Source organism: Chrysemys picta, chromosome 6 (genome assembly GCF_011386835.1).
Source record: "Chrysemys picta bellii isolate R12L10 chromosome 6, ASM1138683v2, whole genome shotgun sequence".
Classification (NCBI taxonomy): Eukaryota; Metazoa; Chordata; order Testudines; family Emydidae; genus Chrysemys; species Chrysemys picta.
Window position 1 is genome coordinate 48848607 of NC_088796.1, and position 27276 is coordinate 48875882.

Sequence of the window (27276 nt, forward strand, 5' to 3'; positions counted from 1 at the left end):
GCTATAAACATTCTGTATCATTACTGCATGCAATGCCTTTTACAGAAAAAGCAGGTTCTTTGTTTAACAGGATTCTAAGCTCTTTCTAATTCTAAAAATATAAAATTTAGAAAAAACCTCACCTACCTCAATAAAAGAATCAATGTGTAACATAAGAGCTTGAGTTCTACTGATGATAAACTGATTGACGCATGCAACAGCATGGGACCTAGAAGTAGAACAAGCATTTATTTAAAACAGATGAAAAAATTCATTAGAAACTTTTTCTAAACTGTATACAATCAAACAATTGGGAAGAGGAAAGCAAAGCAAAGACAAGACATACACTACAAAGTAACGGTAATTTTCAGATTCAAATAAGAGGAATCCAAATATGCAGATCAAGAGAGCATTTCCGAAATACACGGATTCATCTGTAATATTAAAATATTAATTTTCTTTTCCAAAGGAAAATCTCAGGAATACAAAATACAATGCAACACCTATGGACTAAACCCTGCTTTTAAAAAAATAATCTAAAACAATCCAAAGTATGTGCACTCAGTCAAAAAGCAGAAGGCTGAGGAATTAAATCCTCTCTGTAAAAGCCAGCAGGCAAATAGGCCACTTCTACAAGTTAGAGGGGCAGGCAAACGAGGTAAAATAGATGTGACCCACTGCTCACCAGCACAGGGTTTGGGGCCAGCAGATGCACAAAGCAGATTCACTGACCAACCTCCCAGAGTGCTAACTTTATGCACTGGAACAAAGTGAAAGACACCTTTGAACTTGGCTCCTCTGCTCTAAGGCAGCACAGAATCCTCTAATCAATCTGCTACCATTGGGCCCTTTCAAGTCCACACACCTGTGCCTGGATTTGTCCTTAAGATTTTGAAGAAACTGGATGCATTTTATCAGGGGGTAGCCGTGTTAGTCTGTATCTACAAAAACAACAAGGAGTCTGGTGGCACCTTAAAGACTAACAGATAGATCTGTTAGTCTTTAAGGTGCCACCAGACTCCTTGTTGTTTTTTTGGATGCATTTTGTAGAGTTCCTTACACTATATCAAGACATTAAGACAGACGACTAAAAAAAAAAAAAATGCATGATTAAAGATATGGAAGAACATCATGAGATTTGCTAGAATTGTGGAATATGGCAGCTCTGGAAACACTACTGTGTAATTTCTGATAAAAGGAGCTTATTCTTATGAATGTTGACTTTCTCTCATCTGAAACTAGTAGTCCCATGCAATCTATGTGATGATCTTTATAATGTATCTGCCTCCTTATTGTAAAACGGATGATTATTTTTGCAATATTATTTATTTTCAGTGGAACTAGTATATATAGACGACAGGCCCAAATTCTCGAAATCTCAGACTCAAAAACCTGGATTTAAATTAAAAATTTAAAAACTAAAATATTAACAAGATGGAGTGCTTTTTTTAAAAAGCAAACACAGATCCTAAATAAAATACATTCTAGATCACACCAATGAATCTAGACAGATTAGAAATATGGGCAAAAAAACAAAGGAAGATCAATAGAAACAGACTGGACAAAACAAATAAAAAAGATGTTTTGCAGAACACAATCCTATATTAAGAGAAGACTGGATTTAACAGATCTTTTCCATCCCTAGCTTCTATAATTTTCTATAGAACTAGGAAATATTTTTCCCCCCTATTACATATCAGTTGACACCATTTGCATCAAAAAACCCAGTGTAAAAACAACTGGATTCCATGTTTGCCCAGAACCTCAAACTGTTTTCAGGTATGGTCTTTAGACATTTTCCCCCCTTTTAATTTTAAACCCGCATCCTGTTTAGGCCATTTTGGGGGACAGACATGTAGGAGCTTTACAGCTCCCCTCTAAGAGAAATGTATTTCCCTCAGGTGTTTAGAATAAATGTTTGATGACATCACTGAACAAGAATTACCCGGTGTGGTTGTTCAGTAGGTTCCTTCCATAAAGGGAACTCAAAACGTGTGCGTGTTCGTTCCTTTTTAAATAGCAGGCAGATGAAGATGAGAAACAGCATTGACACACGGTAAATAGAATTTGTTTTATTCAGAGGAAAATATTTTTCTCCATACGTATTAGATTAGATCAAGCTCAGGACTGTTCCTTATATTAGATTTTTCTAATACTGTGTCTAGCCTAGTTTTAAAAAGACTCAGTGGCAAAAACCCACATCCTTGGGAACCTATTCCACAGCCTAACATTTCACTATCATAAATTTTTTCCATCTCAATTTCTACTGTGATACCTCTCCCTATAGTCTCTTCAACCCCATCCCACTAGTGGTTTACAATTTGAAATCATATACCCATGTCGCCTCAACATCATCATCTTTTGTTGTTCATCTGAATTTTTGCCATGTGAGCAGTAACTTCTAACTTAAATGGTGTCCAGAAATGAACTACATAAATATTGCAGTAACAGCTACAGTTATTTCTTCTCACATACTATAATGACTCTGTACATGCAACTCAAAACCACTTTTGGCTGTATTACCCCAGTGGTTCTCAAACTTTTGTAGTGGTGACCCCTTTCACATAGCAAGCCTCTGAGTGCGACCCCTCTTATAAATTAAAAAGATCTTTTATATATTTAACACCATTATAAATGCTGGAGGCAAAGCGGGGTTTTAGGTGGAGGCTGACAGCTTATGACACCCCCCCCCCCCGGGAATAACTTCGTGACCCCCTGAAGGGTCCCGACCCCCAGTTTGAGAACCCCTGTATTACCCTGTAAAATCATGTATAATTTTATGCCCATCACCACCCCACAGTTCTTTTATAGTTATCCACTTTAGAGATTTTTTTTCCAGCCCCTGGGATATTTCATATTTTATATTAGTATTGTAGCCCCCCATCTAAAAAAATAAATATGTTTTTAATTTGATCTCATGAAAGATTAGAAACACTAGAACACTGGTAGAGTCAGAAGAGTAATTTGATGAGGAACATGTTACACACACTTGCTTTACTGACAAAACGTATGTTACTGCTTTTTTATTCATGTTCACACTGCAGTCAATACAGCTATGAAAGAGTGATCTAGATTCTATTCTGGCTCATGCTTTCATGAGCAAGAGATTTATTAACTAAGTTCCAGCTGCTGAATCTTACTGCTGGTGAAGCCAGGAGAACACAGTTGACTTTCAAGACCCTAGGTTGGTAGTAAGGCTGAAGACAGACACCATCTTTTTACTTTTTAAACTAAGCAAAAAGTGACACGCAAGTCATTGACACTAACATGGACTCTCAATGCTTTTTTTCCCCCTGCACCATTGCACATGCAGGATCACTTTTCAGACATTTTAAACAATACCACAGGATAGATTATCTAAATCAATTTTCATCTGAGACTGTAGTGCTGCACTGCTGCATGTATGCCTACCTTATTTTTGGACTGCTGTGTTTGAAGAACTGTAAAAATTTAGGGATCATGATATTGAGGGGTCGATCTAATACATCACTATCTAAGATTTCAGCAGAATCTTCACATATCTTCTGAAGAGCTCCAAAGGCACCCTGTAAAATACGTAAGTTCGCTTTCTTCAGGAAAAAAAAGTTAGTTTCCTAAGAAAGTTGCCCCCCCCACACACACCCTAAAAAGAGAAAAGAAAACCAATGAATAGCTAAATATCTCTATTTAGTAATGAGCATGGCTAGCTATTTGTAACACAGTTAGCAAACAGATGCAGTTATGACTTAACACACATTAGTAAGTTTCAACTCAATTTCATGATGAAAAGAGACAGACAAGTAATTTTACATTTTGATCTGATCTGTAAGATCCCAACTTGAGTAGCAGGTGACAGATTTTGTTTGGTCATTCAATGCTAGTCTATCCATACTACATGTTTTCCCTGCTGTATTTACTAAACGTAATTAAGAGTACAAATCAGATCTTAAGTTATGGACAAAACTTTCCTCCATTTATACTAATGCAGAGCATTTTCCCTATATTTCAAAGTTTTAAATCCAAGGTGACAATTTCCTAAATTATCTGTACTTGATTTTAAATGTGTACGATAAACCCTAAAACTCCATCCATAAAATTATCAACTTGAACATTTTGAAATTGGTTTCTCCCACTCCATCCAAAACAAAGTATTAAGAAAAGAAGAAAAATAGTTTATCCAGGAGAGTTAGTCTTCCTAGACCATCCCTGTCGGATTTGATCTTGGGTACCATTTATTACTCTCAAATCTTTACAGAAACTTTTTTTTACACAACATTTCAAACAGCTTTTGTAGATCCAATATAGAGTAACTAAAATCACGTAGCAAAGGGAATCCAGTAGTAGGTTATATTTTCATAACAGAAGTAGCAACTGTTCTGATAATTTAAGACTTTAATCTAGCAAGCTTAACATTTTCCTTCTTCTGCACCCATTTTTGATCACCTTAGGTCTCAAAAGTAATCTCATTCTCACACCAGTCCAATGTAACATCTATAACAAAGGAAATTTTAGGATACATTCCAAAAGGAAAGAAACAGAAGCCATACCACTTCAGTCAGGCAAAAGAGTAAGTCACTGTTCAGTTAAAAAATAGGTATGCGGCCATAAGAAACTAGAATGAATAATCAGTTGGAACTACTGAGTGTTAGAGAAATGGTTCCCAAACTTTTTACTAAGGTGACTCAGTAACTGTATATTCTCTTTTTTGGGGGACCAACCACCACACCTTCCCTTTTTCAGCTCTCTAGCTTTATTTCCCACATCTCTTCCCTTTCTCACTCAGCTCCTCCCACTCCCCAGGCCTCTCCCCAGCCCCGCCCCTTTACTCTTGCTCTCCAAAACTTGTCCCTTCCTGCAGCCCAGCCACAATCGTCACCAGGCTCCTGATTGCTCGCTCACTGGCCCTGTCAGCTTCCTCTGCACTGCAACCGCTGCCACCACTCGGCTGCCTGCTGCCCAGGGGAAGCGAGAACCCAAGGGACAGACTGCTGGCCGGCCACTGGCCCCGCTGCTTCCTCTGTGCTACTACTGTCTGGATTCTGTTCCCCACAGAAAGTGCTTCTGGGGCACATGCAACCAATCTTGACCCTTCCTGCAACCCACGGGTGCATGGGGACCTATGGTTTGGGAAACACTGCTCAAGATAGACCACAAGCATATGAAATATGACATTTTCCCTCTAAATTTGTATTTGAAACAAAACTCCTCACCTCACAGGTATTGTAGTCTTCAGAATCCAAGAGGCTGCAAAGCTTTGGTAAGAGTTCAGGCCAATTTTGCAATTCCCCCTTAGAGGCAATGGTCGTAATCAGAATGCCTTGGAAGTGTTGAAGAAAAAGAATGAAAAAAAGTGAGATTCTCTGAAGAAATGCAGGTTTAGCGGGATACAGTTTTTGTAGACACCCCCACCTCCCCAGTACAACTGCCCAAATAACTACTTAGTTAAGAAGTTTGCTTTTTGTTAAGAGCGGACAAACGTGGAGGAAGGAAATTTTATTACAAAGAAAGTTACTAGATAACCTCTCTCCTATTAGGAGTGACTGGGAATCCAGCTGATTGTTCTTGCTGGTTCCCAAGGAGGTAGTTCAGACCTGTCAACAACAAAACTCTGGGTCACTCCCCCTCACCCCGCTAGCCCACAAAACCTCCTTCAAACCAAATGCAAGAGCTTGAGTAGTGCTCTGCTGTAACTTGGTTTAAGAAATCTGGTTCGCCAACATAGAAATGAAAAAAAATACAAAACCCCAATAGAAAGTAGAACCCAAATATAGAAGTGCCAATACTAGGCTTCTTGCCATTAAGTTTCCCACCACTAGTTGAGCACCACTAACTATAGCAATAGTTTAAGCACTACGAATAAGCAGGGCAAAAGGTGATCAACATTTTACGGATCATGCAATCCAACACTGCTCACAGAAGAGCTATATGACACAGTACACTGATGGCTGCCAGTACCTTTTCTAAACTAGCATTCCAACTATTGCTATCACCAGTCAGCATATATACTCTCGAACACAGGTGAGGAAACAAACATAAAACTAGCATCCCCAACAGTTCTCAATTTTAAATCAGTTCTCAATTTCCAGGAGTTTTCAATATAAATTTGAACATCCTCAAACATTGTACAAAAGCTTTAAAGACCAAATACTGCTCTGTCTCTCCCCTGACCATTTTGGTACTGTGTAGAAGATCAAATGAGTATTCATAGGAAGAGACATGCTCTGTTGTCCCAGTTTGAAGAAGGTGGTCATTCAGAAATTCATGGAATAACTGTTTTGAGTTGGTTTTTAATGTAGAGCACTAGATTCCTTCATCTCCTGGGTAGGGATTTAAATTTCAGAGTGGTTTCTAAATTCAATTTTTAGAGTTCACCCACCTGATGTGATGTGGATGCATAAGGTGAACAAAATGTTGAGATCTCCTCCCTGTGTTTTTCTGAACAGATTGGGGAAGGAAGCCATGTAGTAGTCTGATGTGGTGAAAGTTTTGGAAAGAAAACTGGCTATGGAGTGGACCTATCATCTCCTTCTGAAATTCCTATAGGCTCTTGAAGAATGAATATCCTTAAAAGGTCTGTCTAGAGCAGGGGTCTCAAACATGCGGCCCGTGGGGTTCTTTTGTGCGGCCCGCCAAGCTCCCCATGCCCCCACCCCTCTGCCTACCCCATGGCGCCACGAGCCCCTCACCGCTCCCTGAAGCAGCTGGACTAGATACTGGCATTGTCTGGGGCTTTTAAAAAGAAAAAAAAAAAAAGCCCTTTTCTTTACAGGTCTGTCCTACTGCTTTTTAGCCACTCAGGCTTAGTGTCCTTTCTAAGTACTACCGTCCCTGCAGCCCCGGGCGGGGCGTAGAGGGCTACGTGCTCTCTTCCAGGCACTGCCCCCTCGCAGCTCGCATTGGCTGGGAAAGGGGAACCAAGGCCAATAGGAGCTTTGGGGAAGGTACCTGGAGAAGCAAGAGCAGCACATGGCGCCGTTCCCCCCCGCCCCCCGCCCCCCCCCCCGGACTCCAGCTGCTTCCTGGAGCAGAGCGGAGCAGGGCTAGGGCGGGCAGGCAGCCTGCCCTGGCCACGGTGCTGCCACCCCGGAGCTGCTTTAGGTAAGCGGCGCCGGGCCGGAGCCCACATCCCACCCCAGGGCCCCCTGCCACATCCCACACCCTCCCGCACCCCAACTCCCTGCCACACCCTGCACCCCAACCCCCGCTGCACCCCTCACTCCTCCTGCACCCCACACCCCAATTCCCTGCCCTGAGCTCTCTGCCATACCCTGCACACCTCCTGCACCTCAACTCCCTGCCCTGAGTCCCCATCAAACCCCGCACCCCTCCTGCGCCCCCTGAGGGCAGGGAGGGGGCAGAGTTGGGGTGAGGACTTCGGGAAGGGGTTGGAATGGGGGCAGTGCCTGATGGAAGGGGTGGAGTGGGGTCGGGGGCAGTAAGGGGTAGGTGTCAGTGATGCAGCCCTCGGGCCAATGCACTAGTCCTCATGTGGCCCTCGTGGTCATTTGAGTTTGAGACCCCTGGTCTAGAGCAAAAGTTCCCTCATCGTTGCTTTATAGAGGAGAGGGACTTCTTACTCTGCAAGTTCAGCAACTGTCATATGCAGGTGCTTTTCAAAAAAAAGTTTACCCCCCCAGAGATCTTAAAAGTAGCCATGAGCTGGTTAGCTAAAGTATCTGCAGGGTGTGCATACAAGAGCCTATTCAAGGTAGAGTGACCAGATGTCCCGATTTTATAGGGACAGTCCCGATTTTTGGGTCTTTCTTATATAGGCTCCTATTACCCCCCACCCCCTGTCCCGATTTTTCACACTTGCTGTCTGGTCACCTAATTCAAGGCTTCTGACCTACTGACAAAGGTTATTCACAGCGACATTGGATTGAATCTCAGTGTCGCTTGTGTATGATTACAATGCTTCCACTAGTGGTCTTCAGGAAAGTAATTTAGTGGTTTTGCCAACCTTTTGGTCAGTTTTTATTCCCTCAGATGTGGGGGGGAAATAGCTATAATTTGTTTCAAACCCTTAGTATGTAGGCTCAAAGAATAATGAACAGTGACTGTGCAAATTAATGTTTAGACGCCTTCATATAGATTTTCATCCCAAGCATTTGAGCTTCTCATGGAATTTTACTTTCTCTAAAGGTTTAAATAATAGCTCCCATCCCACTTATTCTAGTGGTGAAGAAACTGAGGAGGTCAAAGATCTTTTAGCTTTCTAGATTTCTCTTTATGAAGTTGAAAAGGATAATAGACAGTAGCAGGCAATGGTGAGAGTTTCTTTTCCACTCCTTCAAGTGACAGCACTGCTAGAATCCTTTGTCTCTAGTCTTATATTAGGTCAAAAGACAGAAAAGAAGGTTGCCTATCCTTCAGAGGTGCAACTGTGCCTCACTTATCTCAGCGATCAACAATCTCCCTCAATTCAACATGGGCAAGTAGTCTTATGGCCAAACTACAAACTCCTCTCCATCAAAAGATTAAAAGTTCAGAGTCCAACAAAAAGCCTTTGTCTAGTTCTGCTTTTTGAGCCACAGCTTTTCCTCAGCGGTGCAGGAAAGATTTTTCTTTCCCCATGCAAAGTCAACAACTTATCCTTTACTCTTGATGCAAGAGCATTAAACCCCCCCTCTAAGCTGCACTACTGATGCATAGGGGAGCCCCCAAGACCCTAAACAATGAAGTAATTTTCTCACTTCACTCTTTTCTCAGAACCATCTCTTATGCCTTTCTTTCTCACAAACCATCTCCCCAGTCCCTCTTGAATTCTTTTCCCAACTCCCTCTCTGTTAAGAGCTGCACTACAGGTCTTGGCCAGACCAGCAACAGGCTGCTAATACCCAGGGCCAGCTCCAGCTTTTTTGCCGCCCCAAGCGGCGAAGCCAAAAAAAAAAAAAAAATTAGAAAAAAAAACTAAGGCTGTGATCGGCAGCAGCTCTACCGCGCCGCTTCATTCCCTCCGAGAGGGAGTGAGGGACCGCCGCCAAAGACCCGGACATGCCACCCCTTTCCATTGGCCGCCCCAAGCACCTGCTTCCTTTGCTGGTGCCTGGAACCTGCCCTGCTAATACCTCCAAGTTGCTCCCTCTTGTAAGAAAAGAGAACTTGTCTATAGCCCAGATTACCTTCCCAGCGTTCTCTGCTATAGAACCCATCAATCGGAGAACTACAACCCCCCAGAATACTTTTTGTCCTGGATTGAGGCAGCAACAGAATCCTAGTCTGAGGCCTGTCTTTGAAGGGCCAGTGTACCCTGTTACAGAGAAAAGTTTTTACTTTGAGGAGGGAACTGGGTCAAACTCACCTCATGATAATCATATCATCATTAAAGGTGTTTTAGGCCAGAATCTCATGCCCATTGTATCTTTTAGCCTTTCCCAAGAAAGAACAAGGCTGAGAGAGGAGCACTCATAGCTACAGAAAAACTCCATTTGCACTCTACAGCTGAAGATGATGTCATGCAGAGGAAACCTGGCCATAGAACCTACTACAGTCAAGACTGTCTGCATTAGAAGATGAGCCTGAACAGCTGAAAACTGAATTTCACAACAGTTAGTGACTGCAGCCTGGTCATAGATGAAGTCACCCACTTTAAAGTTTCTCAGGGCGGTGCCTATAAAGGATGTCTCATCCACAGAAAACCAATAAAGTAAGAAATAAAAAGCAAGCAATTTACCCGTGGTGGAACTTTCAAGTCTGTCTGGCTGCTGAAAGATCTTAAGCAGCTAAACAGTTGCGGGAGCTGCACTCCGAAGTGGTGGATGCCCTTTCATCCAGGGTGGTAGGGTACTGAACAAGTAAGATGCCCAGACACTGAACTATGCAGGGTGCAAAAAGTGTTCATATACACGAGCTTTGACCTGAGCCTTGATCAAGTAGTATAAGCTAGCTTCTCTATGGAAGCCCAGTTCATATAAGCCTTCTTAAATCTTATTTGTCTCCATCAACTATAATATGCATGAAATCATAGAATCCTAGAATATCAGAGTTGGAAGGGACCTCAGGAGGTCATCTAGTCCAACCCCCTGCTCAAAGCAGGACCAATCCCCAGACAGATTTTTGCCTCAGATCCCTAAATGGCCCCCTCAAGGAGTGAACTCACAACCCTGGGTTTAGCAGGTCAATGCTCTAAAGCACTTCTATTCATAAATATGAGAAGTATCTATGCTGAAGAATTATCTTAATACAGAAAGGAAGAACTAAGTTACTCTTTCCATAATTGCATTTCCATTTACCTAGCTAGGTTTTAAAAGTCTTTCATAGAATAGAAACTCTAGCAATTTCCTTTAAAACAGCTCTACTTCAAAGGGGTACGAGTAAAGGGAATTTGTTTGGTCTGCACTTAGAAAACCATGCTGGTGACATTTCTCATTAATTGTCAGAATCCCCATAATTTAAAAATAAAATAATAATAATAATAAATAATAATTATATATTTACAAAATTTCACAAATTCCCAGGACTCAGTTAGATTTTCAAGCAATTGTTTTAGACTGTAGCACAAATTTCTCTTTGAGAGAGAAAATGTTCAAAACCTAGCACTTCTAAAATATTTGTAGCAATCTGCTCTGCTGATTAAGATAAATCAAACCACACATTCATTTGAAACAGTAGAACACAGTTCTTTGATATTACTATGAGCTACATTTCCAGTGTTAGACTTACTAGTTTTCTTGCTGAAAGTTCTAGAAAGGAACTATTCAAAAGATCCATGAAGGTCTGTTGATTTTGTCAGTTTATTTAAAACTAAAGCAGCCCTAAGCAAACAAATTCTGCCACTCTCTATTTTGGAAGTGAGTGGTAGAAGAGTAAACCGTTGAAACACTGACATCCTCCAAATATTCTGTTAGTCTTTGCAGATGGCCTCCAAGAAAGACTGTGGTACGAGGGGTTAATTTTAAAAATAAATAAATTAAAAAAAATGATTGGGGGGAGAGGGGAGGAGAGAACAGATTCAGCACCTAAATGCATTTTTTTAAATTTTGTAAGAGTTTCAGGCCACAGTTCAAACAGGAAGCATCTTGTCTCCCTTTTCTTCTCAAAAAAATAAAATATTGTAATGCTCTTACAATTAAAGAATTTCTGCCTACAACAGTGACAAAGCATTCTCAAGTATCACAGGGGTAGCCGTGTTAGTCTGGATCTGTAAAAAGCGACAAAGAGTCCTGTGGCACCTTATAGACTAAGCTTTCGTGGGTGAATATCCACTTCAGACGCCTGACAAAGTGGGTATTCACCCACGAAAGCTTATAATCCAATATGTCTGTTAGTCTATAAGGTGCCACAGGACTCTGTCGCTTTTTAAAGCTTTCTCAAGATATTCAACTCTTGTCAGTTTTCAGCATAACCCAACTTACTATCTTGATAACAATGGGACAAAGTAAACAAAGGCTTCTAAACTCCCAAAGGAACAAAGATGGTATACAAAGTTGCACACAAACTGATTTGGTGCAGAATATGCACTATACATGTCACCAAGCTTACATATAAAAATTACAAAACATAAGAAAATATAATTAAACTAACATGACCTTTCAGCACGAAACAAAACTAGAAAATGGCAACTAATCTAGTCCAATGGCAGTAAGGCAAGTTGCAAAAAAAAAAAAAAAAAAAAAAAATAGCCTTTGGAGTATTACACACAGCACACAAATGTCTGTAGGCCAATCCCACCCATAATCCCCAAAAATGTGCACATATATCACATCAATTAAGACCGGAAAAAACTGCAGTAGTTCAGGGTAGGGCAGCTGCTTGGGCAAGCATAAAAATTCTGTTACACTTCCACACTCTCTCCTGCATTGAGCTGTGCACCCACAGGGTTTGTTACCATGAGGACAGGTTATTTACAAGGAACTGTGTTCTTCTGCATGTAAACGCATCTGGCTCCTTTTAAACATCTAGCTCAGTGGTTCTCAACCCGCAGGCCACTTGCAGCCCAATCAGCACATTGCTGCGGCCCATATGACATCTTCAGGGCCATACAGAGAGGGAGAGGGAGTGAGTGAGTGTGTGTAGACAGACAGCGTGGATATGACCAGCATAACAGAGCTGCTATGCGGCCCAAAATGGTAAATAGGTTGAGATGATCTAGATTGTGAAGATATACTTCCTGTCCTTAAATAGGGTTGAATACACTGGCTATAATAAGTCTTATACCACTTCAGACAACAAGCTAAGCATCAATTTGCCAATTCACACTACAATGTAGGGAGGAGCATCATTAGACCCTGCAATTGAAACACTTGCTGAGGCAACCGCTATCCAGAATGTTGTCTTAAGGGACACGAGTTTTAGGAAGGCACCCTTGAAAGGTTTAAAGGGAAGTCCCATTAGCTTGGCAAGCTCCAAATAAAAATTCCAGAAGGGAAATGGTTCCCTTCTGAGGAAAAGCATTTCTTAAGTCCTTATAAGAATCTGAGTACTGTAGGTTGAGGGGGAAAAAATCCATTTTGCACTGCACATGCTCATAATCAGCTGAGATAGCCACGAGTTGTACTTTTACAGAGATACTAGTTATACCTCAAGGACTGGTCACAAGTTTTCCAATATAGCAGGGATTCCCCCTATGGGCAGGAAAAAGATTCTTGTTGCTGGACCACATGGAGAATCTCTTCCATTTTTGAAGATAAGAAAACTTCTCAACTGCAGGAAGATTTCTTGCATTCTCTCAGATTACACTGGTCTACAATTTTTGAGAAGTCGTCTGCTTCAGAGATAAAATGCGCTATTTATTATGTATTTTGATGTGCTGAATTCAAATATGACAATTAAAACAACTGATTGGCTACTGTTTCTAAGATATTTAAGTTTTTACATTTTATGTCTATGTATAGTGTGTAGATAGAGTTTTAATCATAAATTGTAAACCTAGGTCTTTTCATGTGTTTATGGTTGCTTTACATGATAAGATTTCACCTGTCCTGTTTACGTAACACTTTAAAAATCAGCAAAAGGCTTATTTAAATAAAATTTATTATGAAACAAAAGACAAAACTATTATGTACATAGTTTAGTCCTATTCAGTGTCTACTGGGCGCTTCTTGGCTTGTCTCTTGTATTCATTAAATGGAGCATCTCTTGTCACTGTCCAGCAATAGTCTGCAAGCATTGATGGGCTCCATTTGCCCTGACAGCGTTTCTCCATTGTTGCAATGTCCTGGTGAAATCGCTCGCCGTGCTCGGCGCTCACTGCTCCACAGTTCGGTGGAAAAAAATCTAGATGAGAGTGCAAAAAATGTATCTTTAGTGACATGTTGCAACCAAGGCTTTTGTATGCCTTGAGGAGGTTTTCCATCAACAACCTGTAGTTGTCTGCCTGGTTGTTTCCGAGAAAATGTATTGCTACTAACTGGAAGGCTTTCCATGCCGTCTTTTCCTTGCCACGCAGTGCATGGTCAAATGCATCATCTCGAAGAAGTTCACGAATCTGAGGACCAACAAAGACACCTTACTTTATCTTAGCTTCACTTAACCTTGGAAATTTTCCACGGAGGTACTTGAAAGCTGCTTGTGTTTTGTCAATGGCCTTGACAAAGTTCTTCATCAGACCCAGCTTGATGTGTAAGGGTGGTAACAAAATCTTCCTTGATTCAACAAGTGGTGGATGCTGAACACTTTTCCTCCCAGGCTCCAATGACTGTCGGAGTGGCCAATCTTTCTTGATGTAGTGGGAATCTCTTGCACGACTATCCCATTCGCAGAGAAAACAGCAGTACTTTGTGTATCCAGTCTGCAGACCAAGCAAGAGAGCAACAACCTTCAAATCGCCAAAGCTGCCACTGATGTTGGTCATAGTTCATGCACCTCAAAAGTTGTTTCATGTTGTCATAGGTTTCCTTCATATGGACTGCATGACCAACTGGAATTGATGGCAAAACATTGCCATTATGCAGTAAAACAGCTTTAAGACTAGTCTTCGATGAATCAATGAACAGTCTCCACTCATCTGGATCGTGAACGATGTTGAGGGCCGCCATCACACCATTGATGTTGTTGCAGGCTACAAGATCACCTTCCATGAAGAAGAATGGGACAAGATCCTTTTGGCGGTCACGGAACATGGAAACCCTAACATCACCTGCCAGGAGGTTCCACTGCTGTAGTCCGGAGCCCAACAGCTCTGCCTTACTCTTGGGTAGTTCCAAATCCCTGACAAGGTCATTCAGTTCACCTTGTGTTATGAGGTGTGGTTCAGAGGAGGAGGAGGATGGGAGAAAATGTGGGTCCTGTGACATTGATGGTTCAGGACCAGAAGTTTCATCTCCTCTCTCTTCCTCGTCTGACTCAAGTGAGAATGATTCTGGTGCATCAGGAACCGGCAGTCCTTCTCCGTGCAGTACTGGGCGTATAGCTGAATGTTTGGATAATGCACAGTCCACTTTTTCTTCTTTGACACACCTTTCCCAACTGGAGGCACCATGCAGAAGAAAATTGCTGGTATGATCTGTTGGCTCTCTTCAAATCATTGGCACTGCAAAAGGCATAGATTTCCTTTTCCTGTTCAACCACTGGCGAAGATTTGTTGCACAAGTGTTGCAGCATATGTGTGGGGCCCACCTCTTGTCCTGATCTCCAATTTTGCAGTCAAAATAAAGGTGATAGGCTTTCTTAACCACAGTGGTTATACTGCGCTTTTGTGATGCAAAAGTCACTTCACCACAAACATAGCAGAAGTTATCTGCACTGTTCACACCAGTACGAGGCATCTCTGCTCACTTTGGCTAAACAGAAATGTGTCCCTTTGCAAAATCAAACACTGAAAAATGAGAGCACGACACTGTATGATTTCTAGAGCTTATATAGGGTAATTTGTTCAGCAGAGTGATGTAAGCTTCGTTATGACTGCATCATCCATGACTTCTAGGAATAACATGATGCAATTCATACCATGTATGACGCAATACCAGCTTCAGATTGCATCATTCATTGTTTTGCCTAAAAAGCAAGTACTGTCCAAACCCAGTCATAGATTTATTCATAGATCCAGTCAAAGATGTATTTTAGTCATTTCTGGTTTAAATTGAGATCCCTTCCCTTTATAACTCACTTATCCTCCACCATTCCCAAGTCAAGGGTCGTATATACTGACCCAATAGCATATCTTGAAATCTAGAGCCAATCAACAATTTTAAGCATCATTTTCGTTCTCAGTGACCCAGAATTAGTAAACTTTGACTACATTTATTTCAGAAGCATTTTGGCTGTAGAGCAGTGTTATCCAGGCCAACAGGTGGGAGTTTCTCTAGGTAGCAGTGAAGTGCCCAGCTATTCCACAGAAACAAAAGGTCTAGAGATTGTGGAAGTGGGAAAGGATGTTGCAGGGAGAGCAGCAAGGGCTCAGTATACCAGCTCTGGGACCAGACACACTGGGAACACTAGAATAGCTACTGCTGTCTCTTGATTTCCTATAGCACTGAGAATGAGTGGGATTGAGGGAAGATACATAAACCTTTGCTCCAGTCCAGAAAAAAAATCCAATAACTTCTTGTCCCTGGCCTGCTCTTCTGCAGCATAAAAGGCACTTCATGTTTCCTCGGGAAGCAGAGATCCACTTTCAGGTTTCCAGTCTCCTGAAGGCTGCATGGACCACACATTTGGATCCTGCTTTCTCCTGCTGAGGAAGTCTGATTGCACATTGGTCTCAACAAGATGTAATTATAGGGCGGATCTGGTGTTTGGTGCACCAATACCAGCGTTTCTCTGCTTTTGTACAGATGGGTAGGAAGTAGATCCCTTCTTGTTTATGTATTACATGGCCATGGTGATGCTCATCAGGACCCGTATCACTTGGTGTTGATTTAGTGATAGAAAGGTTCAGGTCCCAGCTAACTGCCCTGAGTTCCAGAAGGCACATGTAGAGCTTTGCTCCCTGATATCACAACTGCCATGTACGTGTAGTTCTTGGTAATGCCCCTCCCCTGCCCACATTGGAGGCATCTGTAGGAGCAGGAGGGGTTTAAGGCACTCAAAGTGAATTGACTCCTTTTAATATAAATGTTCTTGATTTCCCACTAGTAGTTGCAGAAGCTGGTGTAGAACAGTTAGCCTGCTCAACTTGCCTGCATTTGGGATGTGCTGCTTAGTCACCCTGTAATGTAATGGCTTCATATGTAAGCAGTTATACGAGGAGAAAAAAGTTGGGGATGTCCTGTGACCTATCAGCCTCAAAACTAACTTGGCAGGCTAACTCAGGTTTGAGATGAATTGGTAATACTTATACAATTTATTAATTATGCATCCTACACATCTGTGTCAGGCTGCAAATTCCATTTTGTGCAGTCTTTTTTCTCTTCTCTATGGCTGGTTTGCCTCAGTGTTAGGTTGAAAATTCCACAGGTTGGTGGCAAAAACAACAGATGATAGCTGACTTAATTTCTCAGTTGCTGGAAATTTGTCCAGACAAAGGATTGGTCCCCGCTCGAAAAAACTGGTTTAGCCGTGGGAAAGCGACCTTGGCAACAAGGTTACCTGACAGGGGTTTGTGCTCGTATGGGGAAACTGACATGGGTGTCATCTGGTACAGGGGGCTGAAGGTTTTAAAAGGGCAGAGGCAGGTCTGCTTGGAGACCTTCTCCAGTACATAAGGGACAGACTACTCACCATGTAACAGCCTGCAAGAGACAGGGGACATCCTGCCTACCTGGACACTAATGGCACACCCATGACTCACAAGAAAAGAGTTAGCTAGAATGTGAGACATTGCCGTTTCAGATGTTTATTGTTTTGTATGATCTATACTATCTTCTGTGTCACGTGAGGAGGTATAAAAAAGACCAAAAGCTGTTAGATTGTGAAAAGTTTGTATGTTGACTACTTCACCTACGCCCCTGAGAGAGTCTGACTGTAAACCAAAAGCTTCACACCTTTTGGGTGTAGTTCTGGGAGATAGGTGTGTTTAAGTATCTCAGGGGTCAGTGATGTTTCTGGAGGCTTAGGACAGATGGGCTGAAGAACCCCATTTCAAGGAAGCAGAAAGAGTCAGTGGATAACTAGCAAAGGATTTAAAAACAAAAACCAACCTACCTGGACTTTTAATATGTCAAAGAAGGAATCAGGAGTTTCCACCACTGTAATATCTGTTGGCAAATTGGGAAGCATGTGGAATGTGACGCTCCTTAAACTGTTTATAGTCACAGGTGGCATCAAGTGATGGCCCCAATAAGGGAAATCATCATCCAAATGGACATCAACCCCCACATCAGTCACTGGTGTAGTGACATGTGAGAGTTGGGGAAGGTATCACTGAAAAATCAGGTCACCTTGTACCAAAGTCAGTGCTGTAGGCTGTGTTAACAGTGTTGGTGCTAATGAAGCATCCCATCATCTTTCAGTTTAGATGTTTGGGGCCAGTCAATCAATAAGAACCTGGATAGACTCTTGTATGAGAGACCACATTAACAAATGCACAAGGACCCTGCATTACATCTCACCAGGGCCCCATCGACACATGGTGGGCTATTGCAAATCAAAACCCAATGTCAACATTGGCATTGGGCCCTCAAATCCTATTCCAGAGAGCACTAAGGGAATTTCTGGGCCAGTCTCAGAACACTGTAATCTCATAGATGAGGCTGGGTGACGAGGCAACAGCATGTAAGCTAAGGAGCCAATATCTGAGCAGAAGGCCCAGTGCCAAACACAGAGACAGAAGGGATCATGGGGATTCTCAAATAGCGCCACCTCTCAGAGACTAGCATCAACTGGCTTGGCTCCAATAGCTCCCATGCCAGGAGTTGGAGACGGCATTGTTCCAGCCTGCTTAGCACTGAAGAGCTCAGCACCAGATTAGCCAATGAGGAGGAGCAGCAGCAGCATCTTTTTCTTTGGTACCACCTTCATGGTGCAATGTTCTGTCTTCTCCTCTCTTTTTGAAGGAAGGGAACTATTGCTGATGCTAGAGGAGCAGAGGCTAACTCCATAAGTAAGTTCAATAGGAGCCTGGGCAATTATTGGTGCTTGGTTGCTCAGTGCCAACGTGGCAGCCTAGCAGACTGACACGGCTTAGCAATGGGCTTCTTAGGTTTGGCTAGTGTCAAATGTCCCCACCAAGAGCCAGGCCGTGACTGGCAGGAATCTGTGGGGAACCTGCAGTTGAGGTTGTGATGGACAGCAGCCCTGAAGTAGGTGCCTCAGCACTCAAGTGTCATTCTAGCCTAGACAAAGAACTAGGTAGCTGGTATTCATCTTCAGAGTTATGTGCCCAAGAATCTTTGCAAGAATCCTTCAACGCACAAAAATAGCTACATTATAAATCCAGGCGCACTCCAAACCCCTTGTCACAGGGTTCCTCAATCACCCACCCAGTGTACTTCACTGCCTGGCCAGCTCATGTAGTCTCATGGTCACTAACAGACACCAGGTTGCTACCCTTTCACCAAGGTGTGTATTTACAAAATTATCTTGGTTTAATGCAAGCTTACAGAAAAGGAAGGCTTCCCCACAACCTTCGCTCCTCAGTCCAGGCTCACCCTCCTAGCTTTCCTTCTGAGCTTCCCCTTGCTCCCTGTTCCTTCCATTTCTATCCTCCCAATTACATCAATAACCCAGTGATTACCACCCAGGTGCTCATGATCCCCCAACAGAAGGTGTTTAATGCTGCAGCAACATAAGTGACAGGGTGCTACAAATAATGCCTTGTCTCACCCCTATTACTACAGTTCCATCAGGAGACAAGCAAATCCACTTCAAAGGAGCAACTGGGTTCTCTTTTCCAGTGTGAGCTACAAACAGCAGGCCACACAGGAGCTGAAATGCACTCCTTAACCAGCTCCACTGATTACTCCTTTGAGGTACATGAGAGCCAGCAGAGAGGATCTTAGGCATTTCTAAGCCCTGAGAGCAGAAGACATGCAGAAACTTGCCCTCTCTTCTCCCCTCCCAAAACAGCCGGGGGGGGGAGGGGAGAAGAGAGGGGAATCTATACAGAAATGGACTTGAGGGATCAGACACACAGCAAATTTCTCTCTAATAAACCTAACTCCTCAGTTAGTAAGTAATCAGTCAAGATTATAGATACAAACTCCCCCTCACCCTCCAAAAAGCCCACCAGCTAGGACACAAATAGCAATATTCCATTTTCAGAAACTCTCTCTCTGACAGGAGACAGACTAAATTTGGTCAAACAGTGACTTTTCTACTGTTTGAAATATAACAGAAATAACACAAGTATTTAAAACATTAATAAGTTAGACAAAAGTTCAACAAAAAAGGCTAGAACTTAAAGTTTTGGGGTTTTTTGTCTGGTTCATTTGTTGTGTCTCTCATTGTAAGTGCTTCAGAACAGGAACGGTCACTTTCTGTGCATTTGTACAACACAGTACAATGGTGCCCTACTCTTGATTTGTCCCTATTGTCTCTACCACAGTACAATTCACTAGAAAAAAAAAATGTATAGATGCTGCTACAAAATGTCAGCTGATATAAGAAGATGTTTCAATGCTGTAGTCAACAGAAAGTTAAATATTATTTTGAAACAGTCATTCATCTCATTCCAATTTTAGATGCAAAACTTAGGGACAGTTATGAAATTAGTAACCAGTAGAACCAGCAACCTCATGTTTCAGGGCTCTCTATCCAATCACCAGCAGGGAATCAGAAAGGAATTTTTTTCCTCAATGTGCAGCTGGCTAGATGTATTTTAGAGTAGTATTTTTCATCTCTCTTTGTAGCCTGGGGCACCTGCTGGAATCATCTGGGCATCTCCCACCTACTCAAAATTAAACCAACCCCACTGCAGGGACCTTGAGCATTGGTGGCACCTTGCTCTCTCCTGTTTTATGCCTGTGGTTTAGTCTTTTGAGGACTGAAATGCTTTAGCCTAACTGAAGCCTTTGGGCTTAATACAAGGGTAGCTGTGTGAAAATTTAATGGGACCGTGACATGCAGAAAGTCATACTAATGGACCTACTGAGTGGTCCCTTCTGGCCTTAAATGATGACACTTATGTCAAAAATTATGAGCTTGAATTCTCAATTCAACTTTAAATAAGAAGGGAACAAGTCAGAAGTTTACGTCTCATGAGCCCGATAAAGAAAACTTTACACAGATGTAATATTAAACTGCATTTCAGTCTCATCCGTATGTTGCGTTCAAAACACATTAGTTTTGACAGTATCATACTTCGTACACCACTTTAATTTAGCTCTGACTGATCATGCAGATAATGTCAGTATGTTACAGATGTAGAAGTAACTCAGATTCTCCCTATTTATACATCAGAGGTAAGAAATACAACAAGAAAGCTGGAAGAACTACCAACAATAACAGAAAATTTGTATCTGGAAACTCACCTACAGTTGCTCTAATTAATGGGGAGGAGTCACCAATGTTGTTTAGACATTCACTCTTGATGAAGTCTGTTACTCCATTTGGAAAGTTGTGAAAATGCGCTTTCACGTTATTCTTCAAGATGAGACCACTCAGGGACCGTGTGGGTTCATCTGCAACAATACAATAAAATTACTTTCAGATTTCACTGGGTGTATAGGACACTATCAAATTTATAGAATTATGTACTCTTTCAAAGGGAAGAATCATACACACGTTTGGTACCACTAAATTTCAGTACACCTCTACCCAGATATAAAACAAATTTGAATATAACACAGTAAAGCAGTGCTCCGGGGGGCGGGGCTACACACTCAGGCGGATCAAAGCAAGTTCGATATAACACGGTTTCACCTATAATGCGGTAAGATATTTTGGCTCCCGAGGACAGCGTTATATCGGGGTAGAGATGTATCTCCAGTTCTGCTTTTAAAGACAATAGTTGCAATAGAGGGTAAAATATCCATGGATGAAGCTAAGGCTAACTACTAGCAATAGTTTCAGAATTAGAAATAAAATCTCTCATGTCTACTGACAACTGTATTAAATTAAGCAGCCTTGTGGTAGTGGTGTGTACTGCAAAACATCTGGATTCAGTTTCTCTTCCTTGTCTTGCAAGCCAAGCAAGAGAGATTAGAAGTGATGTAGGGACAAGTGCAATAAAGCCCCAAGAGTAAGTAGTACACGTCATATTACTGAACAAACAAGGTTCTTCAGACCTAGCTATTCCAAACGGAGGAAACCATGCTGTGTCCCAATATTTATTTTGTTACACTAGGATTCATATTACATAACATTTTAATTAAAGCTCTTGACAAAAAGAAAGTTATGAAGTGGTGTCTGTTTCCCCATGAATCCACTTGGCTAGATATAGAATAATCAAAGCTCACATCCCTTTTGGATTTTCTGGGTTTACCTATCTTTGCCTTTAGTTTCCCGATAAATTATAAAAAACCCTTAGATTTCAAATGCCTAGGAGGCAAGAACTTGTCTACAAGTTTCTATAGAAACATTCAACCACTCAATACACATGATATCAATTAGATTACATCAAGGAATAAATATTTAACGTCTCAGGTTAAAGCAAAGAGCAGTATAAACACAAAACCACCTTTTAGAAATTTTAATAAAGATGGCATGAAAAACCTTGACCCAAAAGCAAAGTCCCCCCCACCATAAAGAGTTAAGAAGGTCCATAAATAGATTTTTTTAATGAGAACACTGAAAAATACTATTTCAGCACTTAGAATAGAGAACAAGGCTAAAGTACAAAGCTCAATAAAATCAGCCACCAAAGAAATATAGCTGTTCACATCATTTCTAGAACGCTTGAAATTTGAAATACCAGAAGCTGAAAGTTATTATATCACTTGTTAGACTAGGATCCACAGAAAGAAGAGACCCAATTTTTCCAGAGTGGCACATGTTAAGACACTTTTCATCAGATTTAGATTAACTACCGGTAGTTAGAGCAGCAGAAGTGATCACACACACTGGTCTGTATAGCACTTCCCATGAGCCAGCTTCTATAGCCATCCAAGGCAACTACTTAGTGTCATCTATCTTCTGACCAAAAGAAAGGGGCTGACCAGATGAATGGCTTAGAGCTCAGAACCATCAGGCTGGTCTATGTAACGTTTCTACTTGTCTTCCAAAATTCCATAGTGCAGATAGTCAAGACCACACGGCAGCCATGCAGTACGTGAAGAAGAAAAGGGGCACCTATTTCTAACCCATGTATCTGGAAGCTGTCTACTTCTGAAATTGGTACCCAAGTGCCCAATGATCCTCAAGCTCTCCAGAGCCATAAACAACTGTAGCAGGCTTCCTGAACAGACAATCAGTGGCCAACCATGAATGGTCCTTGCCCAGTTCCAGGACAGAAATGATATTCCATTATTGTGGGGAATGCCCACAATAAACTTGTTTGCCACAAGTACATCATAATATGTCAATGTTTGCTCCAGAGGAGGCCTGAACCTAGGGTCGCTACAAGATGCCTTCCTCTGGTAGTGAAGATGTATGCCTTTCTATCTTCCCGGGGGTGATCTCAAGATAAGAGAAAGTCATGATTATCTTGGTAGGAGAGGCATTTCTTAGAAAAACAAAACCATCGAATCAGTTTCCAGTTTTTGCTATCCAGGTTCTATACTTACCAGCTCCTCCAATTCACAAGGTTCTGGAACGGAGTTTAAAAAAAAAAAAAAAAAAAATAGCCATTGATAGTGGTGGTGGCATGACTGCCTCGTCTGGAGGCTAAGACGAAATAGGGGCTTGAGAGATAGCCTCTTTGTCCACCCTAGCCTCCTGTCCTAACAAAGGTGTTAGGGGGTTGGTGGAGGAGATAGTGACCATAGTCTCCTGGTGCAGTGGAGCTAGAAGTCTGTCAAAGTGCTGCCAATATGCTACCCAACGATGCCAGTATGGCCATAGAGGAGGCCCCTACAGGAGAGAGGATAGTACCAAGGACTGATCCCACAACCCCTGATGTGGGCGAGGGTCCTTGTCAAAGTATGGATTCCTGTAATGATGCAGAGGGGAACCCCACACTGATAAGGAGGAGATTGACCGAATGCCTCCCTCATCCTACTGAGTGTCCTTCAATGTGGTGGTGGTGGGTGAGGGGACAGGGGGTGAAGAATCCTGTGGTATCAGGAAGCGTTGGTAATCTGGAGATTGGGGTCTCAGTTCTGAGACTATCACTACCCACATGTAGTGGGACTCTGGCTTGTCTAACACTGACAGGTCCCTGGAGTAACGGAATTCCTACTGTACTGACTGGATCAGTACTGATGTAGCAATTGATCTGAGCAGTACTGTTGGTTTGGAGTGAGTTGGCTCTGAAGCTGCATGCTTTGATTTTGTTGGTACTGACGGAGCCTAGCATGAAGACACTGTTGCTAAGTCTGAAACAGACTGTGCTGGGGCCCTGCTGGCACCATGATTCTCCAAAGTGCTGCGGGATCTCCCTGCTCCACTGGTACTGGAGGAAGTGTCTTTCGCCTCCATGGCACCAAGTGAAGAGTTCTAGGCCTCAACACCATACACCTAGAAGAAAATTGGGACTTCCTTGGGAGCTGGCTCCTAGTGGTGGGAGACCACACTCCTCTTCAGAGCCTTCCCTGAGTCCTCCAAGATCTTCTCCTTTTTATGCAATATATTAGCCAAAGTTGAAGGGGCAATGAATCTCTCCAGAGACAAAATGTACAGAGGGTCTCCTCACCTGACTCAGAAGCAGGCCAAAGGGAGTGCTCCATCATCAGCAGCTTCAGTTGGTCTCCTGATTCTTCCAAACTCTACATTTCAGAGCCAGGCAAAAGTTACTTGGGAGAGTCCCATATCTCCCAAAAATGTAACAGATACAGAGAGTGGACATTGCTGGTTGGGATAGCCTCTTGACAGTGTTTAAAAATCTGGGAACAAGGCATGCCCAGCCAAGCCAAATAAGCTCCCCAGAAAAGTGGAGAAGGAAAAAAAAATAAAGGTAATTCTATACCTTCATATACCTATACCTATATAGCAACCTTCAACTACCTGAAGGGGGGTTCAAAAGAGGATGGAGCTCGGCTGTTCTCAGTGGTGGCAGATGACAGAACAAGGAGCAATGGTCTCAAGTTGCAGTGGGGGAGGTCCAGGTTGGATATTAGGAAACACTATTTCACTAGGAGGGTGGTGAAGCACTGGAATGCGTTACCTAGGGAGGTGGTGGAGTCTCCTTCCTTGGAGGTTTTTAAGGCCCGGCTTGACAAGGCCCCGGCTGGGATGATTTAGTTGGGAATTGGTCCTGCTTTGAGCAGGGGGTTGGACTAGATGACCTCTTGATGTCTCTTCCAACCCTGATATTCTATGATTCTATGATACTCCCAACAATACTAACTACAAAACATGCTGAGGCATGCGCAAGGTGAAACAAAATACAAGAACGAAAACACATGGAGTACAAATTTAGAAGAGTCAAAAGGGTGTTCGCATCTAGCATCCACCATGGAATAAATTAAGGGGATGCCACATATTCTAGACATCTAGAATGGTCTAGATAATAATTAGTCCTGCCATGAGTGCAGGGGACTGGACTAGAGGTCCTCTCATGGTCCCTTCCAGTTCTATGATTCTATGTTTATTTCCAGATAAAATAAGAGTCAAACTAGGGTCGTGCACATCATTGCTAATGTAGGCCAGCCTCGGTGTGTTGGACAACTATTTATGCGCAAATGCAGGCCCATCTTGGGCAGCTGGAAACCACCCCCACCCACGAGTACACCTGGGTGTACAGCTCAGCCTATATAAACAACTAAGTGCGAAACTACATGCATTACAGCTAGCCATTTACAGGTAGCAGCAGGAAGCACCAGAGAGCTTCCTGAGGGAGCACCAATTGGGCACTTGATGGATCTGATTTTAGAGAAAATCAGGTTTTCCAGTTTTTTGATTTTTCACCAAAATCAATAGGCTTCTGCCCATTAACATCTGGAACATTCCCCACAATTGATCAGATGCTCTTTTGAAAAGTTATTGCTTGACAAACAGGCAAATTTTCTCGAGTGCAGGGCTCTGCTTTGCTCGCTCAATTATATGTCAGTCTATTTGCATTACAGTAATTCATTCATGTCAGATAGGGCATTTAAAAAGAAAAGTTACTAAGTACCAATGGTATATAGACAAGAGGTTGATTACTAATGATTCATAAAAGGTAACTGAAATAGAGACCCCAAATTATTAAATCATACTTAGCCTATCAAGAATCATTAAAACTCAAATAAATTTAGTCATAAAACCCTGTTTGTTTTAAAACACACAGATCTGAAACAAAGATGCTTTGTTTCCAAAGATTATCTAAGCAGCTCCCATTGAAATCCCTGTTTTTCCTCTCCAATCCCCTCTCTCCCTTTTTAAAAACAAATGTAATTCGTTATTTTTAAAAATAACTTTTGGATGATTCCAGTTAACTCCGCCACAATAATATCCTGGGCTAGAAGGTTTATTAGTCTAGGATATGGTAAGGAGTCAACAGGAAGTATCGAAAGTTATACAGTATTGAAAGTTATACGGTATTGTGCTCCAGCATAGACCGGACCTGTAGGATCAGGATTATAGGGGCTGAATTCCTATGTTAACTGAGAAATATTTAATATCTAGAATTAGGTGGGAAGGCTGTCAAAAGTTGAACATTATGTTTATAGGTGCATGACAGATAAGTTGAAAATAGGAGGCAATCAAGCCATAGGGATTTGCATAAGAACTTCATGGTTAAAGAACCAGTTGTATGGACATGCAAATCTCAACATTCTGATTGTCCAAAGGCCATTATTAGGAAGAGCACAGGGACCTGCATAATTGAGCAATAAATACATAGTTATGGATCAGAAGCTGTACAGCCATCCATGTGCTGCATAGCTAAGAATTCTGTTTATGGTATTTTGAAACTGTAATTATTGCTACTCATTAGCAGACAGAATCAACATTCCAGCATCAACCCTACCAGCATTGTTTTAGGTTCTTACTGAAGTTATGTTCCTATATTTAGGCAGTTGGGACAAATCTGTTTTCACCTTTACATGAATCTACTGTTGATCAGGGTAATGTCAGATAAATTAACATGGAATGCCATGGACTGTGTACACTGAACTTGTTTGAAATATTTTCCATTCACACAGCACTTTAAGCCAGAAGTGCTACCCTTTATGAGGCCACTTAAAAGAGAGCACTAACAAAAGAGGGGGAGGTCCCGTCCCCCCCCCAAGAAAGCAAAGAAACACATATGGTCTTACAATTCTGCTAGCACTGCATAAACATATACTAGATCATCAGCCCCCACAGAGAAATGTCAAATAATATTCACTTATCTGTGCTTTTGCTTCCAACAGTGTTATTGCAACAGGATTCTCATTCCTCTGTTTTACCTCTTTAGTGCAAGACTAGCAGTACTCTTCAGCTTTTAAAGATTTTTGACACTTCAGAACAGCAGTTTTGCCAACTAATCAGTTCCATCACATGCCTTGTGATGTTGGCTGTTTTTACTAAATCTCCAATTCCCAATTCAAAATACTCTTTTGAAAATTATAAAGTATGTAAGTGTCTAGCCTCATGGGAGTGGAGAAAATCCTAAATAGCTATGAAACCAGGAAACATTAAAAAGAACCCAACAGTTATTGTTTTTCAGTATAGGGTCATGATTTTTAAGCTAAAATCCTGTTTTTTTAAATATTTAGAGTCGCCAATATTGCAGCATTAATGGGGTAGAGCATGAGTCAGATCCCTATTGGCTGTCACACCTCATCCTGTCAGGGTGTAAACACTGCCCCCCAAAACAGTCTGTTCCTTCAGTTGCCCAGGAAGCAAGCATATCAGGAAATAGGCCAATTTATCAAATGATGATGATGAATTAAAAAACCACCACCACATACCAAAGAAATAGAAACAAGTATTAAAGTACCTTAAGAAGATAAAGTCACAACCCCAAGAGGTTCAGGGTGGGGAAAAATGCACTCTGAATTATTAGGAGAACTACAGATCTGCAAAATAGACTAGTGGAAAAAAGCCTTCACATAAGAAGTTGGCTAAAAATAAGGATATCCTGAAATAAAACAAAACTTCTTATAAGCATAGAAGAGTCTGGCCTCCCCTACCTTGGAAACAAGTGCTACCACTCACAGTATGAACAGAGACACTCTTAAACACTGAATCCAAGCAGTAACATTTGTAAGTATGTAGCTGCTTCATGGGTGTCTGAGAAACATTCCCAAGGCAGACAGTGTGGCAGCCTAGCCTCAGTCTCATTTTTAAGACAGAAGACATAGCAGTATAAAATGCAGTCAGACATCCATTTAGACAGTCCTCTTGATAACAGCACTGCCAAGCAAACTGGGGTCTTCAGAGAAACCTTTGACACTACTTTTCTAACACTGCAAACTCTCTCAATCAGAAACTACTAAATATGCCAAATTGTGTAATGGTTTTAATAGCATGCACAAACTACTTGGTCTAATCCGGTTA

General features: G+C 41.9%; 1 protein-coding gene across 19 annotated transcripts in view; it reads right to left on the reverse strand.

Annotated features, from left to right (window-relative positions):
- TNPO1 (transportin 1) overlaps positions 1-27276 on the reverse strand; it is a 157555-nt gene that overhangs the window by 90149 nt on the left and 40130 nt on the right. For 10 of the 19 annotated variants that reach the window (XR_010602195.1, XR_010602193.1, XM_005288230.5 and 7 more), the window contains 4 exons: positions 20247-20396; positions 5169-5275; positions 3391-3524; positions 127-208 (listed from right to left, as the gene is read on the reverse strand). Coding sequence is in view for 15 of the 19 variants with exons in the window: in XM_005288230.5 (XP_005288287.2) it covers positions 127-208; positions 3391-3524; positions 5169-5275; positions 20247-20396 (473 nt within the window). In the remaining 4 variants the exon portion in view is untranslated. Of the gene's footprint in view, positions 1-126; positions 209-3390; positions 3549-5168; positions 5276-20246; positions 20397-27276 lie in introns of all 19 variants that reach the window. The other 9 variants (XR_010602194.1, XR_010602192.1, XM_065599096.1 and 6 more) reach the window with 1 other exon arrangement.